Genomic DNA, 21,658 nt, shown 5'->3' with positions numbered 1-21,658 from the left:
AATTTTCAAAACTCAAACGCAAGGTTTACTAGAATTTTGTATCACGTGGACATTGTGATTGACTTATTGCATCATATTAGTATGCGACCAATCCATAATATTAACTAGAAAACTCTAGAAAGGGAGAGGAATCCATCTTATAGGCGGTCCTAACCATATTAATTGCCAACTACCGAAATATTACATACAAAAAGACATGACTCGTAAGTTCATTGCCTCTGGACTTTTAAATAGAAGCAATTTTCCAACTACAACAAACTATGACCATTGAAAGTACGTTACAGTAAAAAAAGAATCTCTTGTCTAGACTCGATCCATCGATCCAATGCAATTACAGCCATTGATCATGTGGGACTCATTTGTGCGGTATGCAAGATCAATGGCTATGACAGATATGATCCGGTGGTCCTATGTGCATGAAAAACAAATTCTGGTAAAGAATCATGTTTGTTTTTGTTGGTCAAAAGTAAAGAATCACGTTTTGCAGGAAGTTTTCCCTAGAGAACACAGTTATCCCATTGATAGATTGGAATAACATTAATCATTTCCCCATAAATTACGCGGTTAAAGGATAAGAGAGAGTTCCTACTTTGGGTCCTATAATAATAACAATAATAGAGAATGCTTGGGACTCTTGGGATCTTTATCTTCATGCGACACTCCGGTCATGCCGTTCCATGGTGACAAGTCATCCGCCTTGCCCCCGTATGAGAATGATCAGCAAGTGGTTCTTAGAAATGAATTTGTAGGCTCAATTGGACTATGCAACTATGCAAGGGATAAAAGTGTGTGTGATAGAGAAACAAATGCTCTTAAACACCTTAGGACACTTAAATTTTCATTGAAGTTCATCTGCAATAAAGACATTCGAAAATTGATTCAAGTGAGGGCAAGAAAGTTCATTCCATTTTGCTCACCTTGTAGTAACACTTTTACCTCCGTTCTATCCCAGTGTGGGGTAGTTCTTAACAGGGTTAATTTGAGAGAAATTCTTCCAGTATTCAAGCTCAAAGAGGGTTAAACAATGGTCTACCTACTCTGTTTAGGCAAAAGAAGTGAAATGCTTCTCATCATTTTGGTCTGTGTACCTTTCGCGAGAAAACTCTTTACCTTGAGGAGATGAAATTTTTATACTCATCCCATAATGTATAAACAGGAAGCTATATATAAGATAGGGTTTGCCTGTTGTCATCTTGTCACGTCTCATTTAGCATTCTCAAGTAATACCATATCATTCATCAAATTAGTTTATCTTGACCATTATTTGGTGGAATTAGTGAATTACAGTTAAATTTATCATGTAAAATCTTTGAGCATTTTGAACGTATCGACTTTAAGCACAAAAAAGTTTCTAACTTCGAATAGACAATTTATCATACTCATCAAAAGCAAGAGAAGCATAGTTTTGAGCATTCATTTAAAAAAATTATCCCTGCAAGAAGTGTTAGATATCAAAAATATCAAACACTTCAAATGAATCAATTTTTTGTAGTTGTTCAGAATTTCAGAGTCCACATGACTCATAATTTGAAAATAACATAAGTTTGCGAGAGATCGCCTTGAATAGAAAGCTTGAAATTACAAAATAAGATCACAGAATAATTCAAAAAAACATAGGTCCATCATGCATATCTTGTGTTCTTACCTCAATCAACACGTTGGTGGGATTTTCAAAAAAGCTGCTTTGGAAAAACGACATACCATGTGGTAACCCTTCGAGAGGCACACCATCACAGCACAGCTTTTTCATGGAACTTCATTCGAAAATGGTTGATATTTTAATAGACAGAGACAGCTTGTAGAAAGTCTCATGTCCATATGATTGCTACTTTAGATCTCCCATATAGTTATTGGGGTTAGGATTAGTGCATTGACACCGAGCAAATTGAATCATTAGCGTTTATCAACTGATCTATCTTTGTCTTTTAATTCTATCTACCGTGAATCAAAATAATAGTTTGTACACAGATCTAAATACGATGTTGAGGTCGTATATATAATCAATTTATTGAAACCGATTTATTTCATGGGTAGAGGATTGAAAAGAAAAAGGTCTCTGTACACGATTTTAATCATTTTAAACTCAGTTTGGAAATTCCTATGACCGATCGCAACATGACATCGTGAATCAGGCTCCTAATAAAAGCTAACCTCAAAATTTGGATTTACCAATTATTGAAGCTGGAATCATATAGATAAGAGTTGGCCATGCAAGTCGTTGCTGTGCTTTTCATGTCAAAGTCTTGTCAAGGATTCTTTAGTAAAGAGAGGGGGACAATGGACGTCTTTTAGGCCCACGATTTGGAATCCAGCGCTGCTTCTGTCAGTTGCATGTGATGGTTGGACAAGGACTGGCACTGATTATATATCTTTGTTTAAAGCTATAGGAGCACAGAAAGTTGCTCCTCTTTAGAGAGCTAAAATCAAGAGCAATAGTGATAGAAATTCTACTTTGATTCTTCTAATATTATTTGGTTGAAATCAGGTATGGCTGGTAAACGATGAAGACCAAAAAATCAATGGGTCGTTTTCGTTTTTCTTAACTGCTACCGCAAAGTATGGCAATAAACTGCAACTTAATGCCATGTTATCAGCACTTTCGTCAATTTTTTGAAATATATTGCCCAATACAAGTAAAAAAAAAACACACATATACTTAAAGGACCCAGTCCCAAAAAAAAAAAAAAACATTACGAGCTTGATTGAACATTGTAAAAAAAGTTATGATCCAATAGTTACACTGTCAAGCCAGAGAACAATCTGAGGATAAAAACACGTACAAGGGACTCTGGCAGCTATATTCATCTGTTGGCACATGAAAAACCATGTCAGTTAATGGCCGATTTTTATGTAAGTCATATTTTATGATGAAAATTATTTGGGTTAATACCGCGAAAAACCTTAAATTGGTAGATTTGTTATAAATTTACTACAAATTAATTTTTTAATCACCAAAAACCCCAAAATTTTACATTTGTGACAAATTTACCGTCCATTAATTTTTGTTAAATTAGATTAATATCACGAAAAATCACAAATCAGTACACCTATGACAAACAGAGGGTAAAACCTCAAACTAGTACATCCGTCAACTGCCAAATTTAACAGAACTAAGGCTCCGTTCGTTTGGCGAAAAATATTCTTCTTTTAGAAAATATTTTCCCGGAAGTCATTTTCCTGAAAAATATTTTCCCGGAACATAATTTTCCGGTGTTCGGCGACCAATATGAAAAAGTTTCGGAAAATATTTTTCGCCGGCGACCGGCGCGGCGGCCGCAGCAGCAGCGGCGGCGGCGGCGGCCCGGCGACCGGCGGGCGGCCGGCGACCGGCAGCAAGCGGTGGGCAGCGGGTGGCAGGCGGGCGGCAGCCAACGGCGGTGACCGGCGATCAACTTCCTCTCCCACGGAAAACATTTTCCCTCCCATTGGCAATTTTGCCTTCATTTTCCTCAAAACAATGAAGGATTTGGGGGTGGGGAAGGAAAATGTTTTCCCACGGAAAATATTTTCCGCCCCCGAACACCAGAAAAAGCGGAAAATATTTTTCGAAAAAATATTTTTTCGCAAACGAACACAGCCTAAAGGATAGTAAATTTTTCACAGTTGTACCAGTTTATGATTTTTTTTTGTCAAAATTTATCACAAATTATTAATTTTGGATTTTTCGTGATATTAACCTATATTATTATTATCATATGCGTTGCTAATTATTACTCTTACGGCAAGTCGGCTGCCTTTTTGTTTATATTTGCGTTTGATTGATTGTCAAAATCAGCATATCCAACACACAACTACAAGGCGACTACTGTTATATTTGTTTGAAACTACAATTGCAAATGTGCTTTTTGGATGCTAATCTTATTCAACCAATTACGGCAATATATTATTAGAAAATTCTTGAGATTATTGCAAGATTTTTTTTTATGATTTTAATACATCTTTATATGACCGTAAACATGGTTATGGGTACATGTCTAGACAACACGGAGAGCGTACATATAGGAGGACTACTTTTTCTAAACATTAGAACGTCATTATCTCTGTGATCCGAGATGTAAAAAGCGACTTCTCTTAGAAAATAATAGTTCCCTGAGTGAAAAAAGTAATTCTCCACAGAGATAATGATTAATACTTTCTTCTAGCATAGGCATACATCTATACTATATGAATTCAACATTTTCTCAGTATTCATACAGACTTAAAACATATAAAAGTAGTATAATTAAATCAGGTGACGATGTTAGGACCTCATTGAAATGAAAATACTAAAATCTAAAATCGGAATGCAAATCCGCGGAATTGCGAAAAACATCAGTATCTTCTTTTGGGTTCCGCTGCTATTATAATTCATCATCTTGCTCGGAGAACGAGAGATCACCAGCAGAATCCCCTATGTTTAAGTTGAGGAGGACTGAGAAACAGAGTCTGTGGAAACCCTGTGCTCCTCCTGGTCGTCCATGGCAATAAAGAATGGTCGACTGACGACCATCTCGTGTACCCCACGTGTCGTCATTGAGAAAGGTCATCCTCCGGATGGATAACACCGAACCCCACGACATCGGCTTTTTTCTCTGGCATGTTTGTCTTTGTTCTTAGAAGACTTCGAGACGACTTGTAAGTCTTCTTGCACCGGAGAAAGTTCTCATGTCGCCGTCGCCAGGCATCGGGCCCGGTGGGTTTTAGTGCGGATCCAACCGCACTTGCATGAACTGGGTGCGCAAGATCCCGGTGAATTTCAACCGTTAAATGAGGTCGGTCTTGTATGGGGCTCACGTAAATCAACGTCGATGATTGGCTAGGCTCATTTACGTGCGGAGAATGTTATTATTATTTTTTTCTTGGGTCCAGGGCCAGGTCAGCTGGGACCGAAGCCAGCATAAAGAGGTAAAGGTCTCCCCCGCTAAAATCCAAGGTACTTTTCTATATATAATTTTTGTGTGTAACACATGACACATGTTACTTTAGTTTGGTCAAGAGAGAGGGCCGTAACGTACATCGCATTTAATAGAAAAACTCATTGCTCGAAAGGACTCTATGATCAAAAAAATTTAGTGATAACTTTCAGTCAAATTTGTTTTATAATCTCGAATTATTGATTGAGTGATTAAGCATTTAATTTGTATGCGATGAATTTCGTCACAACGTCTCACATTCAAAGTAAGTCTCGACAACCACACTATGGAGGAGCTATACTAGATGCATGTGAATATACGAATTGCTTGCGTTCATGACATTTGTTTAAGTCGAATAGTTTGAATACTTTGAAATGTAAAAAAAAAAATAATAATAAGCTAATAGCTTGTTTTGGATTAGGTGTCAAGATTTTTTGGGTTGTGATAGCAAGTGAATTACCCTTTTAAATAAGATGAGTTTATTAATCAAAATTAAAATACAACCGTTATTCTATTCCTCACCTAAGTAGTTAAGTAGGGCCTTCTCCTATTAGTAATCTTAATTACCATACATAGTACCACTAATAGTTTAGAAAGTTTAGATTGCACCGTCATGCCCTACAACTATATGAATTTTTAGATATTAAGAAGGTGTCACCTCATGATACTTGTTAAGTAACCAAAGAGTATATATATTAACAATTTTTAATACTAATTTTTATTGTTATATGTTTAATTACTATTTACAAATCAAATCCTTTCCATTACAAGGTGGAATTAATCGTTCAAAACTCAAACACAAAGTTGACTAGAATTCATATGACATGGATTTTGAGATTGACTTGTTACATCATATCAGTATGCGACCGATCCATGATATTGACAAGAAAATTCCTGGAAAAAGGGAGAGTATTCCATCTTACAAGCAGTCCTAACCATATTAATCACTAAACCTTGAAATATTGCATACAAAAGGATGTGACTCCTAGGTTCATTGCCTCATAACTTTTAAATTTCGGCAATTTTCCAACTAAAAAATTACGGTAAATAAAAGGTCTCTTACTTGGTCCATCGACCCAATACAATTGCAGCCATTAATCATGCGGAACTCACTTGCGCAGTCTACATTATTAACACCTATGATGAATCTGATCCATCATCCTAGGTGCATGACAAAACTTTGTCGATAAAGAAACGCGTTTCGTAAGTAATTTTGCTAGAGAACATAGTTATCTCGAAATTGAAATAACATTTAATTTCTCACCCATAAATTAGGTGGTCAGAGGTTAAGAGAGATGCTATTTTGGATCCTATGACACAATAATAATGAAGTCATGCTTTACATTGCCCTTTGTCGTGTTCTTCGAAAGACTTGTAAAATATAAGTCTTCGTGCCCCGTGACAAGTTTCCCGTACGAGGCACCATGCTCTCACCAGGCGTCGGGCCCGGAGGCTTTAGTGCGCATCTCGGCCACACTTGCATGAACCGGATGTACAAAATCCCAATGAATATCAGCAGTCAGATGGCGTCAGTCTCACGTGGAGCCCACATAAATCGACGTTGGAGATCTACCGAGCTCATCTACACGCGGAGCATGTTGTTGATGTTTTGGGTGCAGCAGGGTCAGGCCAACTGGAAAGGAAAAGGTCTCCTCAAAGGTGGCTTTCTATGTTTCACTCTCGTCGTGAAACACGTTGCTTCAGTTTGGTCTCGATTGAGATGCGCAATGGATAATATAAAAAATGACTGCCCGAAAGAGGACTCGATGACCAAAATAATTTGTTGGACAACTTTCCATCCTGGTGGTATCGTCTTGTTTTAAAACCTCGAATCATTGACCGAATGATTAAACGATTAATTTGCAAATGATAGATTCCGTTGCAACGTTTCACGTTTGGAATAATCTCGTCAGCTTCCCTATAAATATAACTTTACTAGATGCGTGTGAATAGACGAATTGCTTGCATTTGTCATATTTGTTTAAGTCATATAGTCCGGATTATTTGTATTGAGGTAAAAAAAAAAAGTAATATCTTATTTTGAACTGGGCTCGAGGTTTTCGGGGTTGTGATGGCAAGTCAATTACCGTTTCATCTAAGATGATTCAATCAAAATTAAAATAAAATCGTTGCTCTGTTCACTGCCTGAGATGGGTTTTCTCTTGTAAGTGATCTTAATTACTACACATAGTATTTACTAATAGTCTAAGAGATTTAGATCACATTAGCATGCGATACAATTATATAAACTTTCACATGTTAAGAAGGGGTCACTCTTATGACACTTATTAAGTAATCAAACAAAAAAAGATATATATTGATAATTTTAGACACTTAATTTTATGGTAATAGCTGTAATTAATATTTATAAATCAAATCCTTTTCCATAGAGTATACTTCACCATTACGCTTAAAAACTCATTAGTAAGATTTCATATGTTTATTTAGGGCAATGTCTAAGCCGTCTTCTCTCCATCTGTGTACACCACAACTACAAAAGTTTCTCCATACAAGCAATTTTATAGGTGGTTGACACGTGATTATTTTCTTAGATAATTAATGAGTAGAAAGATTGACGGAATACGAGGAAAATTGGAATAACAGACAAGAGAAAATTGAGATTGGAATAACAGACGAGAAAATTGAGAGGGTGTGTCAAAATTCAAGTCATTGTGTTTGGAGAGACTGGTAAACTCAAAAAAAAAATCTAAGCCATTAAAAAATATGTCAACAATTTATTTATCACAAATTACATCACAAAATAATGTGGCATCATACGTTCTTGTGGTCAATTAATTACTGAAAGCATGAAACCCAACAAAGTGTGCCTTCATTTAATTATCCAGCAATTACATACTACATCATCTAGCAAGCATACCTCACTATATCTTTGTTGGAAAAATAGATCATACACCACCAGTATAAATGAAGTTTTACATAAGCAGCCTCGTTCATCCTTAATTTGAGGATGATAACCATACACTCTTTCAAGTCACTGGTGTATGCGCCTACTTGTGCGAAATTTTGTTTATGCCGACTGTATGTCCTATAATTACTCTACATTTTTTCCGGTATAGCATTTCTCATCTTGCAAGGTTAATTATGCAAATAAATTTATTATTGTACATCACAATAGCATTACTATGATAATATAATTTGATAGGTAAAAATGGGAGGAAAGGGCAACCACAATTGGTGATTACCTTAGAGAATTACCATAAGAGTTCCACACGCATATCGTTTTGTTCCGTTTGAGCTACTCCTAATTTGGGTAAGCCCATTATCATCGGCTCACCAATATATAGCGAGAGTACAACCGGGATAATTCTATGTCATGGTACAATTGAACCTACGCAAGAAACGTATTAAGATTTCCCGAGGTCGAGAAGCATATGGGCAATTTCAAACATGTGACTAGTATGGCTCAAGAGTTCTAAAATTACTAGGAAGTAAGCCTCATCCCAAATGGTGAAAATTCCTAATGTTCATTTTACTTCGTCTTTACTACTTCTATAAGAGTAGTGCTATATTCATAAAGAAATCCTTTTATCAATCTTCCGATTGAACTTAAAATCTTACGTCCTGAGAAACCGTAAAGTGAATATTGATCAAAAGTTCTATTTGAGTTTTTGGTCTTGTATACATTTGTTTTATGTGCGATCTTATACCCTTGATGGCCATAAAAAAGAACTATACAAAAATTTTCTTTGCTATTTTCCTTTTGTACGAGTTTAGAATTGTAAGACCATCTTAAACATAACTCTAGTAAAATGTTTAAATCCCATCATAACATTAGGGCCATTTTAGGGTCGCCATGAGTTTGATTAACCTTTCAAGCCGATTGGCCATTCTTCTATGGTGGAACTTGTGGCTGAATTTTTATAATATATAATGTGGCAATTTCCTTTTGGCTTCTAACAAGCCGGACATTCAAATAATAGATGTCGCTTATTTGAACACTCAATTAAAACTTGTCACATCACTTAGTGAAAAAGTTTTAGTAGGAGTTCTTTACGCATTTAGAATCTCTCGATACTATGTACGCCGGTTTCTTCTTAGATACCAGGTGGAGCAAAGTTTCCTAAGTAGCCTCAACATCACAATCATGTATTCATTTTCATATGCTGTGACCATCCTTTTCAGTAGGACAAGGACTAAGGGCGCATTACCCTTTATGTGTAGGACCTTTGTATATCGTTTTTTTTTTTTTAATTCTGTCTTGCATTTCTCGATCTATACAATCGGGTCCCTCCAATTTGTTCTATTGACACGATTTGCCCTTCTTCCGTCCCTCCATTATTGTACTTAATTTGACCAATTCGTCGATGTGAATATAATGGGCGGGCGAGAACGGCTCCCACCCTGTAAACAAGGACAGAAGAACAAAGGTCCCAAAACGGAAAAAAAATACGTGAGAGTTGAGTTCGAGAGAGTTTTTTCGAAATGAAGGTAGTGCATTGGCTTCTGATGGTGGCCGTAGCCTGGTGGTTGCGACAAGGCGGCGCTCCCCCTGTGCCCGGAAACTGCGAACACCAGTGTGGTGCCGTGCCCGTACCTTTTCCGTTCGGGCTCGAAACCAATTGTGCGAGGTCCTCAGATTTTTTGCTCGATTGCACCAACACCGAAGGGAGCGTTATTCAACTCCAGTGGGGGAATCTTACTATACGCAAAATCTCGGTCGGGGACTCGACCATGGTCGTCAGCCTCCCCGAAGTATACCAGTGCTACGATCAGAATGGCCAGCCGGCAAACAATAGCAATCCTCTGATCATCGATCTATCTACAAATCCTCGGTACAGATTTTCGGACACCCAGAACAAGCTCACCGTCCTCGGCTGCGACACCATGACGACTGTGACCGACAAGCAAGGGAAGTTCGGGAGCGGGTGCATCTCCTACTGCAGCGAAAACGTCGACTTGGCCAAGGAGACCACTTGCTCCGGTCGAGGTTGCTGTCAAGCATCCATCCCAAAGGGGCTCCAGTGGCTCAACATTAGCATCTCCCCCCTCGACCAGAAAGAGTCGGCCTGGCGGAGCAACTACTGCGCACTGGCCTTCGTGGCGGACAACAGGTCGTTCAATGTCTCGGGCCGGACTCTCCCGCGGTTCGAGGACGTGGGCAAGGGCGAGGACCTCGTTCTGGACTGGATGGTCGAACCGGACGTGAATTGCCTAGACGCCACTAAGCAGCGGAGCTATGCCTGTGGTAAAAACACAGATTGTAAGGACTTCGGGAATGGAACGGGGTACCGTTGCGTTTGCAAGCCTGGGTACTATGGGAATCCCTATAGTCCCTTCGAAGGGTGTAAAGGTAATTTAACACATACGACTACTCATAAATTGTCGCGCTCTGAATGAATTGTGTGGATAATTAATTAATTAATTAATCACCATGATAGAGAAGTATTGTATCTACATACTACTGATTCCATCTAGTTTTATCTATTTAATTAGCCGCCATTTGATTTCTCTCTCTCCTCAACCTCTTCGGCCACTCTCCGGCTTGCACCTCGCGCCATTGCCGCTGCCATCGTCATCCGCCCACCACCTTAGGCGAGCCCGCCGTCAGCCTTCACACGGCGTCGGACCATCACAGCCACCTCTCTCTCTCTCTCTCTCTCTCTCTCTCTCTAAACTGACAAAGATGACGGCTCTCTCTCTCTCTTTCTATCACTCTTCCTTCATAAGTCTGGCTTGGACCTCATCTAGGCTAAGAGAATTTGTGGGACCATAATCAAATTGTTCTAAAAGTTTAAGTTATTAGATTAAAGCGAGATTTATTATTTAAATATTTAACACTTTCCCACTTTTATATAATGTGAGATTGTATAGGACCATAACTAACTATTCTAAAAATTTAAATTATTAAATAAAAATATAATTTATTATTTAAATATTTTAACATAGACGGTGACAAGTCGTTGGTACCATTTCGTCCGCAACGAAGGAAATGAGATTTGCTTGCTAGTCATTTCCATTAACGGAGGAGACCCAATGAGGATACGACAAGGTCGTGGCTTATCGATGGTGGGGATGGCAATGCCATGGTCATGATGGCTGCGACGTCGGTGACAATGAGAAAGGAGAGAAAAGTGTGTTTTCTCATTGGTATAATTTTAATGAGAGGTCTATATAAAGTTCGAGGAATTTTGTCAGGACTTAGGTCTATGTCTGGCTTTGATTACGTAAATCACATGATCAATAATTGTGATAGATCCGATCGAATTTATGGAGAGATCCCTTCACCATATCGGGGAGTTTCTTCCCCCTCCCTCCTTGAGTCTTTTAGGCTGCATTTAGTGATTTTGATTTCTAGTTAGAATAGGACTAGATAGGATGGGCTATGAAATCTAATGGATTTATTATGTCCTATTTACTGTTTGGTGAATCACAATAATAAAATCGAATATTTTCACATCTTACCATATCCATTATCTGCTATAAACGTCATGTTAGTGTAAATAAACCTAAAAATTACGCAAACGGAGATAATAAAAATCTTTCACAACACTCTTACATACTTTATTTTTATTTGCTTATTTTTTATTATTTTTTCCTCTCTTTTTTATTTCTCTTTTTCCCTTCTATCATCATTCTCTAATAAAATTTTATTAAAGAGTAAACTATACTAATATACCTAAAATATATAATAAATATAAATACTAAATGTACTTATTTATATATATGAAATTTATATCATAAGATAGAAAGAAATTTGAATATATAAATAAAAATAAGAATAAATAAAAATGAAATCATTGTTATTTTTTATTTTGAATTTTTTATATTAAAATTAAAATTAAATTTATTAATTTAACAAGTTTGTTATTCGAGAAAAATAACTTTTATATTATGGATATTAGAAATTTTATTCATCTTTATCCCACCTCCTCCATGAGAAAATTTTATCCGGGCCATATCCATCCTATATCCAATTTTATCCTATCTTAAGTAGATACCAAACACAAAATTTTATCATATCCTGAATTTTATCCTGACAATCAAACATAGCCTTAAGGATCTGCTCAAATCCAGATAAATTCAGATAGAGAGAAATTATTTGTCTTGAGGTTCCTACTTTTTGTCTAACAAAATAAGTCAAGGTTGTCGCCACCACCCTGTCAACATCATGGTCAACATCATTTCTAGCAACTCTACCCTCGTGCTGCAATGTCAAGATCAATGTCCCCCTTCCCCTTGGGGCCTGTACGTATTTATTGAACACGGTACGCATACTAAAATGCATCTAAATGGACAAATCTGACGACCCGATCGTATTTAGTGATACATATGCATATTCGTACATCCACCTCACTCATAAAATAGTGGCTCATATTAATAAGTGTATGTATGCATGTCAAGATCAATGTCCTCCTTCCTAGGCTCAGTCATCGTCTTCAACGACCATATCTAATATGGCAACAACAAAACATCGCCTTGCACTTGCAACATAGGATTCATGCACCATTGCAAAAGTTCAAGGCAGCATCGATCTCCGTTGATGGCAAAGAACAAGGCCATTGTTGAACTCGGACTCAACACGGAGAGAAACTAAGAGGAGAGAAAGAAGAGATGAGATATCTTAAGAGATAGTGGACACCCGTCATGGTGCTATAATCGAAACCAGAATGGAATAAGCACTATTCGATTAATTATTTTCTGCACTGACTTGTTCGATTTGTTTTTGCCGTTAACCCAGATAACGGTTCCATTTATCTTTTGCGTGATGTAGACATCGATGAGTGCAAGGAACCTCAAAAATACCCATGTCATGGAAAGTGCAGGAATACGCCTGGGAACTACACATGCCATTGCCGACCTGGAAAGAGGGGCAAGGGTAAAGAACGTTGCCAAGCTTCTCCTTCGGGCATAGGTTTTGGAGGTAATTCCATGTATTTCCCCTCATTATTCTATTGATTTGTTCTTGATTTTGCAGTAGGTTTGACGTATTTGTTTTAAGGATTATTATAACGTACTTAGCCTGTGTAATCCCTGGTATACAAAAGCAGTGATCCAAATGCTACCCCTTGTTCCTATTCAGTCACTGGCTAACGCCGTTTACATCTTTCTTTTGTCTTTTCTTTTACCTCCCTTCTCGCCTTTTTCTTCCGTTTATCTTAAGCTTCTACTTTGAAACTACATTCGTGGGAGGATACACTGCAGATCTAAATGAAAATTCCTCCTCTAACCAAACACTACAAATCTTGAGCCGAAAAGAACAACTAGACCTGCAGACTTCAAGAGGAAAAAACCCCCTAAAAATTCCTGGCGAAAGTAATTTGAACTAGGAAAAGGAAAAAGAAAAAGGAGAAAGGAATTAAGCAATGGCAGACCAAGGTGATAGTTGAAGGAGGCAGGGCGGTTGAACTTCGTTTATCTTAAACTTTGAAAACATTAGCCAAAGAGCAGCACGAGAAGAGCTTAGTGACTCTGAGTCTGATCGATGATAGAAAATGGTGTTAAAATTGGGAATTTCCCGTTTCTTTTGTGAATTGCTGAAGTAATAGGGGGTCTTGAGCACTAGATAGACATAAAAGGCCAAACGCCATTGCTTGATGAACTAGCGAATAAGGATGAACTTCAAGATTGATGAAGCTCAGTTGGGTTACCATAATTCATGAAACTCAACTATAAATCGTATTTGTTCTTGGTTGCGTTTAGATTTGGGTAAAAATTGTTCCCTTTAGGTATCTCCAGTGATTGGTTCATCAGGTCTTCAATCAATCATCTGTTAGAAGAGAGTGACAGAAAAGATAAAGAAAGAAAGAAAAAGAGCACAAACAGACAAATAGTGTTTTTGAGAGCGAACAGAAGTGAAGCTTTTGGACTCGTGGCAGATCCTAGTGCGCTGCCTATGTAATCATGAGGTTATGCTGACGGAGCACGGTGTAAAAATCCACGTTTTGATTGAGATTTTGTGGTGGGTGTCTTAGGGCCTATTTGGTTCGGCTTTGGGGGAATGCATTTGGCAAAATGCAAATACCTTTGAGTTAAAAGGGTTTTTCGAAATGCAAGTAGTGTTTGGTAACGTGTCTTTTAAAATCACATTTGAAAACAACTTTGGTCTAAATACCGTTTGGTAAAATCTTAATTTTGTAAAGGACTTTTGCTAATATTTAAAAAAAAAAAATTTTGGCCTGAACCAGCCACCGCCGGCGACTGTCCGGCAGGCCAAAACGGCCGCCGGCCAACCTCCGGCGGCCAGATCTGGCCGCCGACTAGCCTCGCCTGAGGTCGGCCGACCTCCAGCGACCACCGCCTGGGGGTCGCCCGACCCCGGCGACGGCCGCCTGGGTCGCCCAGAGCTCACGCGGCGCTCGGGTCGCGCGACCCGTGATCCGGGTCGCAACCCGAGTGCCGCCTCGAGGCGGCGACCTAGGCGGTGGTCGCCGGGGTCAGGCGATCGCCACTGGGTCGGGCGACCTCCGGCGACCGCGCCTGGGGTCGCTGACCCGGCGATCGCCGCTGGGCGCTGACTCGGGCGGTGCTCGGGTCGCGCAACCCAAATCCGGGTTGCGCGACCCGAGCACCGCCTGAGGTCGGGCGACCCCCAGGCGGTGGTCGCCAGAGGTCGGCCGACCCCCAGGCGGCGGTCGCCGGACCCCTCAGCGGCCTCCGGTGTGGTTCCTTGGGCACGATGAACAGTGACGGATGAATAGTGCCAATTGCATTCCGAAAATGCAATTTCCCCAAGGGACCTCATGAGGTGCATTCAGCCAAAGGCCCTTAGGGAGCTTTGGAGATGCAATTGCATCTCCTCAAAGCTTGCAAAAAAAATTGCCAAACAAGTTTGCATTTGCCCAAAGGCCTTTAGAGCCCCAAAGCAGTATTTGAATGCTGAACCAAACAGGGCCTTAGTTTTTCTCAGGTTATAAAATATATCTTCTGATTTTACATATCTAAAGCTAATGAAATTAGAAATTTACATTAGGAAATATATATTTAAATGTCAAAATTTTGGATGATAATACCTGCAAAAAAGGATTGGATCTACATGTAAAAAGCATGCGGGTTATAATTAAGGATGGGCGTGGGGCGCGGGGAATCTGTGCCCCGTAGGACACCACCTCGAATGGGGAAAATTCCTCACAAAAAATGGCCCGTAAGGCACGAGGCGAGACAATAGGCGGGGTGAGGCGGGCAGGGCGGGGCTAGTATTAGCGCTGCCCCACTTGGCGAATCCATCCCGTGTACTATTTGAAGAAAAAATACAAATATTTATTTTCATTTTATTTGTAATAATTGTTACAAAAAATGAAATAATCATAATGAAACCCCAAGAACAATCTCTTCGCCTTATCAGTCTTGCTTTTTTTATAGAAGATGCAAAGGTCGGAAAGTGGCAAGCAATGCGGTACAAGTGTTTTCCAGGCACTTCATCACGTTAACTAACGCGTAAAGGTTGGGACTTATTTGGACTCCTCAAAAGCAACCCATGATGCCACTCCTTTTTTTTATTAGGACCCACCCATGAGGCCCTTCTTTCTAATAAAAATGATAAAAATATAAAAAAAAAATGCCAAATGGTCATCTAATTAGTGGATTAGTTCTTTTTGAGGAAAAAATTAATGCTATGGCAATGCCGCTCCCTCTAGCCCCGTGCCCATCCCTAATTAAAACTAGTCTTAGAAAAATAATAAATTTGTAAAAAATAAATGCTTTTCATCTCTGGTTAAGAAAAATCACTCTCAATCATGTTTTTGATTGGTGGGTTATAAATGATACACATTATCCATGTGCGAATTTTGGGTGTGTGTACATATTAATATATCTTCGTAACCTCATCGGTTAGAGTTTCCTCCAATAAGATGAACAAAAAAACATTTAATAATTATTATTATAACGTGCATAATTAGTTCCACTGAGTTTTCATACCATTTGTAAATGGAAAGAGCTAAAACAATGTGAGGTGAATGCTTTCTTATTCTCTTTTGTTTTATTACAAACCGTCTTCATTATAACCAAGAAAGACATTTGGAGGAGTGATAGAAGACTTTGGTAAGAATTGATCCTATTGATTACTTGTTATATTACTAACCCTCCAAATCGATAGTGATAGATATGGGGATTATGTAAAAAGAAGTTAAATGGGTTTGTCTATTTGAAATTGATTTCTTTTAATGAAGTATGTGGATCGTATAAGGATTACGTACTTGATTCATTAATCTGGTAACATATATTCTTTGGCAGTGATGGCTGTGTCCGTCTTCGGCGTAACTGTTACTGCTTCAATGTCGCTCACGATGAGGTGGAAACTCAGACGGATCAACTTCAGACGAAATGGAGGAGAGATCTTGGAACAACAAGGAGTTCAAATATTTCCGGAGGCCAAGCTAGCTGAAGCAACCAACAACTATGATGATAGCAACAAGCTCAGAGATGACGATTTCGGTTCCGTCCATAAAGGGAACATAGTGGGGGACGACATAGTCGTGGTCAGGAAGCCTAAAGATGCGCACAAGTCTCAAATAAAGGGGGATTACCAGCGTGAACTTGAATTTCTGATGAAAAGAAGCCACAAAAATGTGGTGAAGCTCAAAGGCATTTGCTTAGAGACCAAAATACCATTGCTGGTTTATGAATACATTCCGAATGGCACCACCCTCTTCGAACACATCCATCAGGATGAGTCGACCATCTTAAAATCATGGGGAGACCGTTTCAGAATAGCCGCCGAAGCTGCTCTTGCACTCAATTATATGCACTCCAGCATAAAACCCCCTATCGTTCATGGCAACATCAAGTCAGCAAACATATTTCTGGATCAAAACTTTTTAGATCAAAGCTACTCGGCAAAAGTATCTGATGTTGGAACTTCGGTACTCTTCTCACCAAAGCATAGACATATCGTAGCCACTCAAAAGCAAGACTCGTTGGGCTACATCGATCCAGCATATTTAATCACTGGTACACTAACAACTAAGAGTGATGTATACAGCTTTGGCGTTATCCTTGCAGAGTTGCTCACGCGAAAGGAACTTTTTACTGAGTCCGGGGATTCGATCAGTATGATCCACCGTTTCATCTCTTCCGTGAAGGGCAACGCACTCGTCGATCTCGTAGACTTCGAGGGCGCTAGTGACGATGAGATGAAGAGGGTAGAAATGGTTGCTGAGATTGCAGTGGAGTGCTTGGACCAAAGCCGCGCGAACAGGCCGGCAATGAGGGAAGTGGCTCGGCGACTGGCTGCTATCCACCTTGGCTCGGCATTTGAAGAAGTCGAAGACTACATTGAAGAGACCGGATACGGAGGGGATGCACAAAAACCTCCCCCCTTCGAGACTTCGGCTTGTGGCGAGGCGTGCGAACGGTGGATGTCAAACTGTCTTTCCTGTCTGGGAGTGGATTAAGCGTGTGCCTGAATCTGATCCTTTTATCACCATAGTGACATGTCTATCAGTTGTCCGTAAGGACTTCTAGGGTTTGATTGTGCATTTTTGAATTTGTGTTATGTTTGCCGTTCGCTTTGGACTTACTTATGTGCGGATGCATGTTTGCTAGTTAAGCTGTGCGTTGAAGTAGACTTATAGGAGGCTGACATATGGCCTTCGACATTATTATAATCTCTCTGCCCGTTTATCTTTTCTTCTTTTTCATAGTCTCTTTACAATATCTTGACTTGAATAAGAACAAAAAGTTATTATCCAAGAAAGGAGAATCAGGGAATTTACTTGATAATAACTTTATCACGAGGTTCGTTGTTATTTGATCCGGCGACCTCTCCGTCCAAAATTTGGATTCTCCCTCGTTTTCTTTTTAAATTTGATCACACGCTAAGGCTCTATTCGGGAGCCCTTAGGTGAACGAAATTGGACAAAAATACGTATAATTTTAAATTTTCCCTCCTCTTTTTTGTCTCGCAAAAAATTTAAAATATTCAAGCTTTTCCACTCAAATTTTCATCATCTCCGTTTTTCCCAATCTCCAAAACATGGCATTACTGATAGTGAAATTAGAACTATTAATGAATAGAATGAAAAACAAAAGTACCCTGTAGAAAAGTAAAAACTCGAATCAAAATTAATAGAATTAAAGAGAACAAATTAGTGAGAATAACTTATTTTGGCTTTTATTTTATGAATGGAGTGATGAGTGAGAAATATTATGTTGGCGAAAAAGAATAACAATTGCTAATTAAAATATGAACACATAACTAACAGTCGAATTAATAAATGAAAGCTAAAATTAGTTTAATCGCCGAAAATGAAAGACAAAAACAAAAGTAAATGCAAGAAACTTTATTAAGTTGGGGGGTGTGGCCGATTGGCGAGGTCCGCCAGCCCTCGCCTGTGGCCGGCGATCGTCAGCCCTAACTCTAAACCCAAAATAAACAAAGAAAAGGAAAAAAAGAAAAAAAAATCATAAAAATCCAAAAGATTATTAAAAGATTATTTAAAAATGTCCACGTCAACGCCAGCCGTGCCACGTTAGCAATTTCCGGTCAATTCTGGCTAAACGAACTCAATTGGAAAAAAGTAAAAAGGCTTATGACTCAATTAGCAAAATTGAAAGGTTTAGGACTGTATTGGCAAAAATGCAATATGTTTAAGACTTTTTGAACAATTTTCTCCACGACAATTGTGAAATGGTTCTTGGTGACATGCTGATTAATTGACATCTGATTTTGGAGGCAACAATTGTTGATGAAATTTGCATTGCAGTTTCTCGCAAGAGGGGCTATATAGAAATAATTAAGGGAAAAACAAAAAAGCACAATCAGTTCAATTTCAGTTACAGGGTCATTAATTTGACGCCAAACAGGATATTTAATTGAAAATAATTATTACAATAATAAGGTTCCTCGTCTGATAATTATAAGTTTTTGCCGGTTTTGTCCTTTAATACTGACTTCTTACAATTTTACAACAAAATAATTGAATGGCCAAGAAATTTTTGATGTCATTCTGACGAGAAAAAAATTTTAATATGCATGTAATCATGAAACATGAGGCTATAAGCAGAGGAGAAACTAACCTTATTAAATTTTGCGAATTTGAAAAAAAAAAAGAAATTCACTAAATTAAGGAATATATGGCCCTCCCCTCCATTGAAAAATATTGATGTTTTGCCCTCTTTCAATTTAAAGGAAATCGTGAAAGCGTAGCTAGAAAAGGAATAACAACAAACTTACCAAATTATTAACCTTTTGAAGAAAAATTGAATTTTAAAAGGAAATATCAATGTGATAACTAACTATTAGAGTTTGTAATCAGTCAAAAAAATGAATTAATTGGCACAAGCTAATATCTTCAACAGTCAATGTGGAATCAATTTTACTATAAATCATTTTTTAAAATTAATAGCACATGCTAAAATCTTCCCATATGAACAGAGTGACAATTTTATTTTAACTAATTTATATATCTTCTGCATCAGCCTTCAATATGGCTAAATAATACACATGGTGCATCATTATTGGCAGATGTTGCCATGTCATTGTTCATTTGGACGCGTCCCATCCCACATGGCAGAACCACAATTATTTATTCCCAACTTTATGCATCTATTCTCCATTTATTGATAATCTAAGTTAATTATTGTATGCACTAAAATTTGAACAATATAGCATTGATCATTTTGCAAAGTTCATTGAAATTGCCTTATTTTTTCTTCAATGAGTACAAATGCGTACCCATTTATCTAATATTTCTTGGCGAAGCGACGCAACACCTGCGGTGAAAATTAACAACATGAAATCTTAGTTATTTATCTCATCTTTCTTGGGAGAAGCGATATCTTGGCAAATATTTTTTTTTAGAACCTTTTCAAAATCATTGATAATTTTTTTTATTGTTATGCTTTTATAAAATTCATTTATTTGTAATATGTGTGCTATCAGTTTCCTGTGATATGGACAAGTTTTCTATCGATACTTGTACAAATAAAAAAGTACAATTAAAACTTATCTCATTAGAGTTATCTCTAACTATGCGTTCAATCATAAGAGTCATCATTAATATGCATTTATTCATATTTATTAATGAAATAGGGAATATTGTGTAATATATTAAAAATATTTTTTTTCTATATACATCATGTAAAGATGGTTTTGAATTTGCTAAAGTTTATTTTTGTTGATTTTCAATTATTTGTAAATATGACGTAAATTTTTAATAATCCTCTGTCATTTAATCATCAAATATGGTCAATCATATCATATATAATTTTTTCATGGATCATCTGATATGGACTATCATGTTATATGATTTTTATTGATTTGTTACTATAATTTACTTATGAAGTATGACAGAAGTTTTGTTATAATAAGTATCCATACAACTTTTCAATAGTAACTACCAGTCATCACTTATTATATTTCATGTACTTATTGTTGAGACATACGTAATCATATAATAGATCCTCTAAATGTATGCTTTTTTACCTCCTATGATGGTTAAATCTATCATGTCATTTACTTGTAAAGCATGTTACATTTTTTTTTTTTATGGTGATGGTAATTTTCAACTGATCTTTTAGTAAAAAAAACTAATCTTTTAGTAGCATTTATATTTTAAATTAGAATCAAATATAAGATGGGTATCCCTACATTCCTAAACTCTTTGAAAACCTTGTCATAAACAATTATTTTTAAATATATAATATAGATAGGTATACATAAACGATTATTTTTCAATTCATTACAAAAATAGACATACTTCTATTATTTCTTTTAAATCAATTAAAATTGAACTACTAAAATATATATATAAGAGTTAGAGATTTGCTAGGATTAAAGATATCCCGAGAATAAAGATTTGATAAAATGACCATTTAAAGTAAATTACTTAATAAAGCTCAAACGAGAGCGTGCCACATGGCTGAACTTCGTTCGAGCTTTTACCCATGTATGTTTGATCCAATTCCATATTCTCCACAATAGTGCATGCGAAGCTCAAGCAGAACCCATCGATTCGATAATTTGTTTCGTCTGAGGGACCAGAGTTAATTTGTCTACTTGCCTATACGTTGTAATCGCCCATTTTGTCATGAATTTGTCCATGCTACTCTCGGAAGATGCCAGTAAAGGCACGTTCCCACCACATCTCAGTTCCTGGTAAACTAATCTATTTTTTACTTCTTATAGATTCTTAGAAAGAGCAATAGTAGACTACTCCCCCATCGACCACAGCGATATGTAGAATAATGTGGCAAGTGCACCTTTTAAACAAGTGGATCGCATGTAATACCTAATATGAATGCGTCACGCCATCTTCTAAATCAAGTGCATACAATATTACCTTATTATCCTTATGTCTAATTTTGGAACATAAGTGGGTAAGAGTCAACTCAAGCTCGAATCTTGAGAGAGAAAGCATCATATTAAAATGCGGGAACGTCATTAAAGATGTTCCGCGTGAATTCAGGTACTCTATGCCAAAATGGTGACGGTAATTTTCGTATACGGTCGTTGTCTACATCGTTGATTAAACAGATATTCGCACATCTCTTTGAGAAAATGCTCGCCCTATATGGTAAATTTGATACTCAAAAGTAGTTGGGGTAAAGTGCTCATCCTGTTTGGCGAGTTTGATACAAGTAGTTGAGAAAAGATACTACAAACAATTCATCAATGAACACCTTTTCCTCGCAGCCCAAAACATAAAAAAAGCGAATTGAATATTCCCCTCAAAATCACTCTCAGAGAGCTAGATCGAAAAGAAAACAGAGAACTTTCGACTTGTCAATTGGAAAAGCTTTAAGACATGCCGATGAAGAAACAAATCTCTGTAATGTTTGTTATCCGTGCACCACCCAAATGTCTACGC

At 37.7% G+C, this 21,658-nt stretch overlaps 1 protein-coding gene across 1 annotated transcript; it reads left to right on the top strand.

Moving 5' to 3' along the window:
* The first annotated feature begins 9,240 nt into the window (after nt 1-9,240).
* On the top strand, nt 9,241-17,488 carry LOC115665021 (wall-associated receptor kinase 2-like). The gene is made up of 3 exons (XM_056321139.1): nt 9,241-10,203; nt 12,625-12,774; nt 16,083-17,488. Exons 1-3 carry the CDS (start codon nt 9,336-9,338, stop codon nt 17,240-17,242), a joined length of 2,178 nt encoding a protein of 725 aa, XP_056177114.1. The 5' UTR covers nt 9,241-9,335; the 3' UTR covers nt 17,243-17,488.
* Nucleotides 17,489-21,658: the final 4,170 nt, after the last annotated feature.

This window comes from Syzygium oleosum, unplaced genomic scaffold (genome assembly GCF_021117445.2).
Source record: "Syzygium oleosum isolate NSW1041296 unplaced genomic scaffold, Sole_v2.1 Sole_v2.22, whole genome shotgun sequence".
Lineage (NCBI taxonomy): Eukaryota > Viridiplantae > Streptophyta > Magnoliopsida > Myrtales > Myrtaceae > Syzygium > Syzygium oleosum.
Note: the sequence above shows the minus strand (reverse complement) of the source record. Positions and strands in the feature narration are given on the sequence as shown.

Excerpts from the sequence above, each read along its gene's own strand:
- LOC115665021 (XM_056321139.1), top strand. The coding sequence starts at position 9,336 with ATGAAGGTAGTGCATTGGCTTCTGATGGTGGCCGTAGCCTGGTGGTTG. Across the intron at positions 10,204-12,624 it reads TCCCTTCGAAGGGTGTAAAG|ACATCGATGAGTGCAAGGAA; the intron begins GTAATTTAACAC and ends TGCGTGATGTAG. Across the intron at positions 12,775-16,082 it reads TTCGGGCATAGGTTTTGGAG|TGATGGCTGTGTCCGTCTTC; the intron begins GTAATTCCATGT and ends ATTCTTTGGCAG.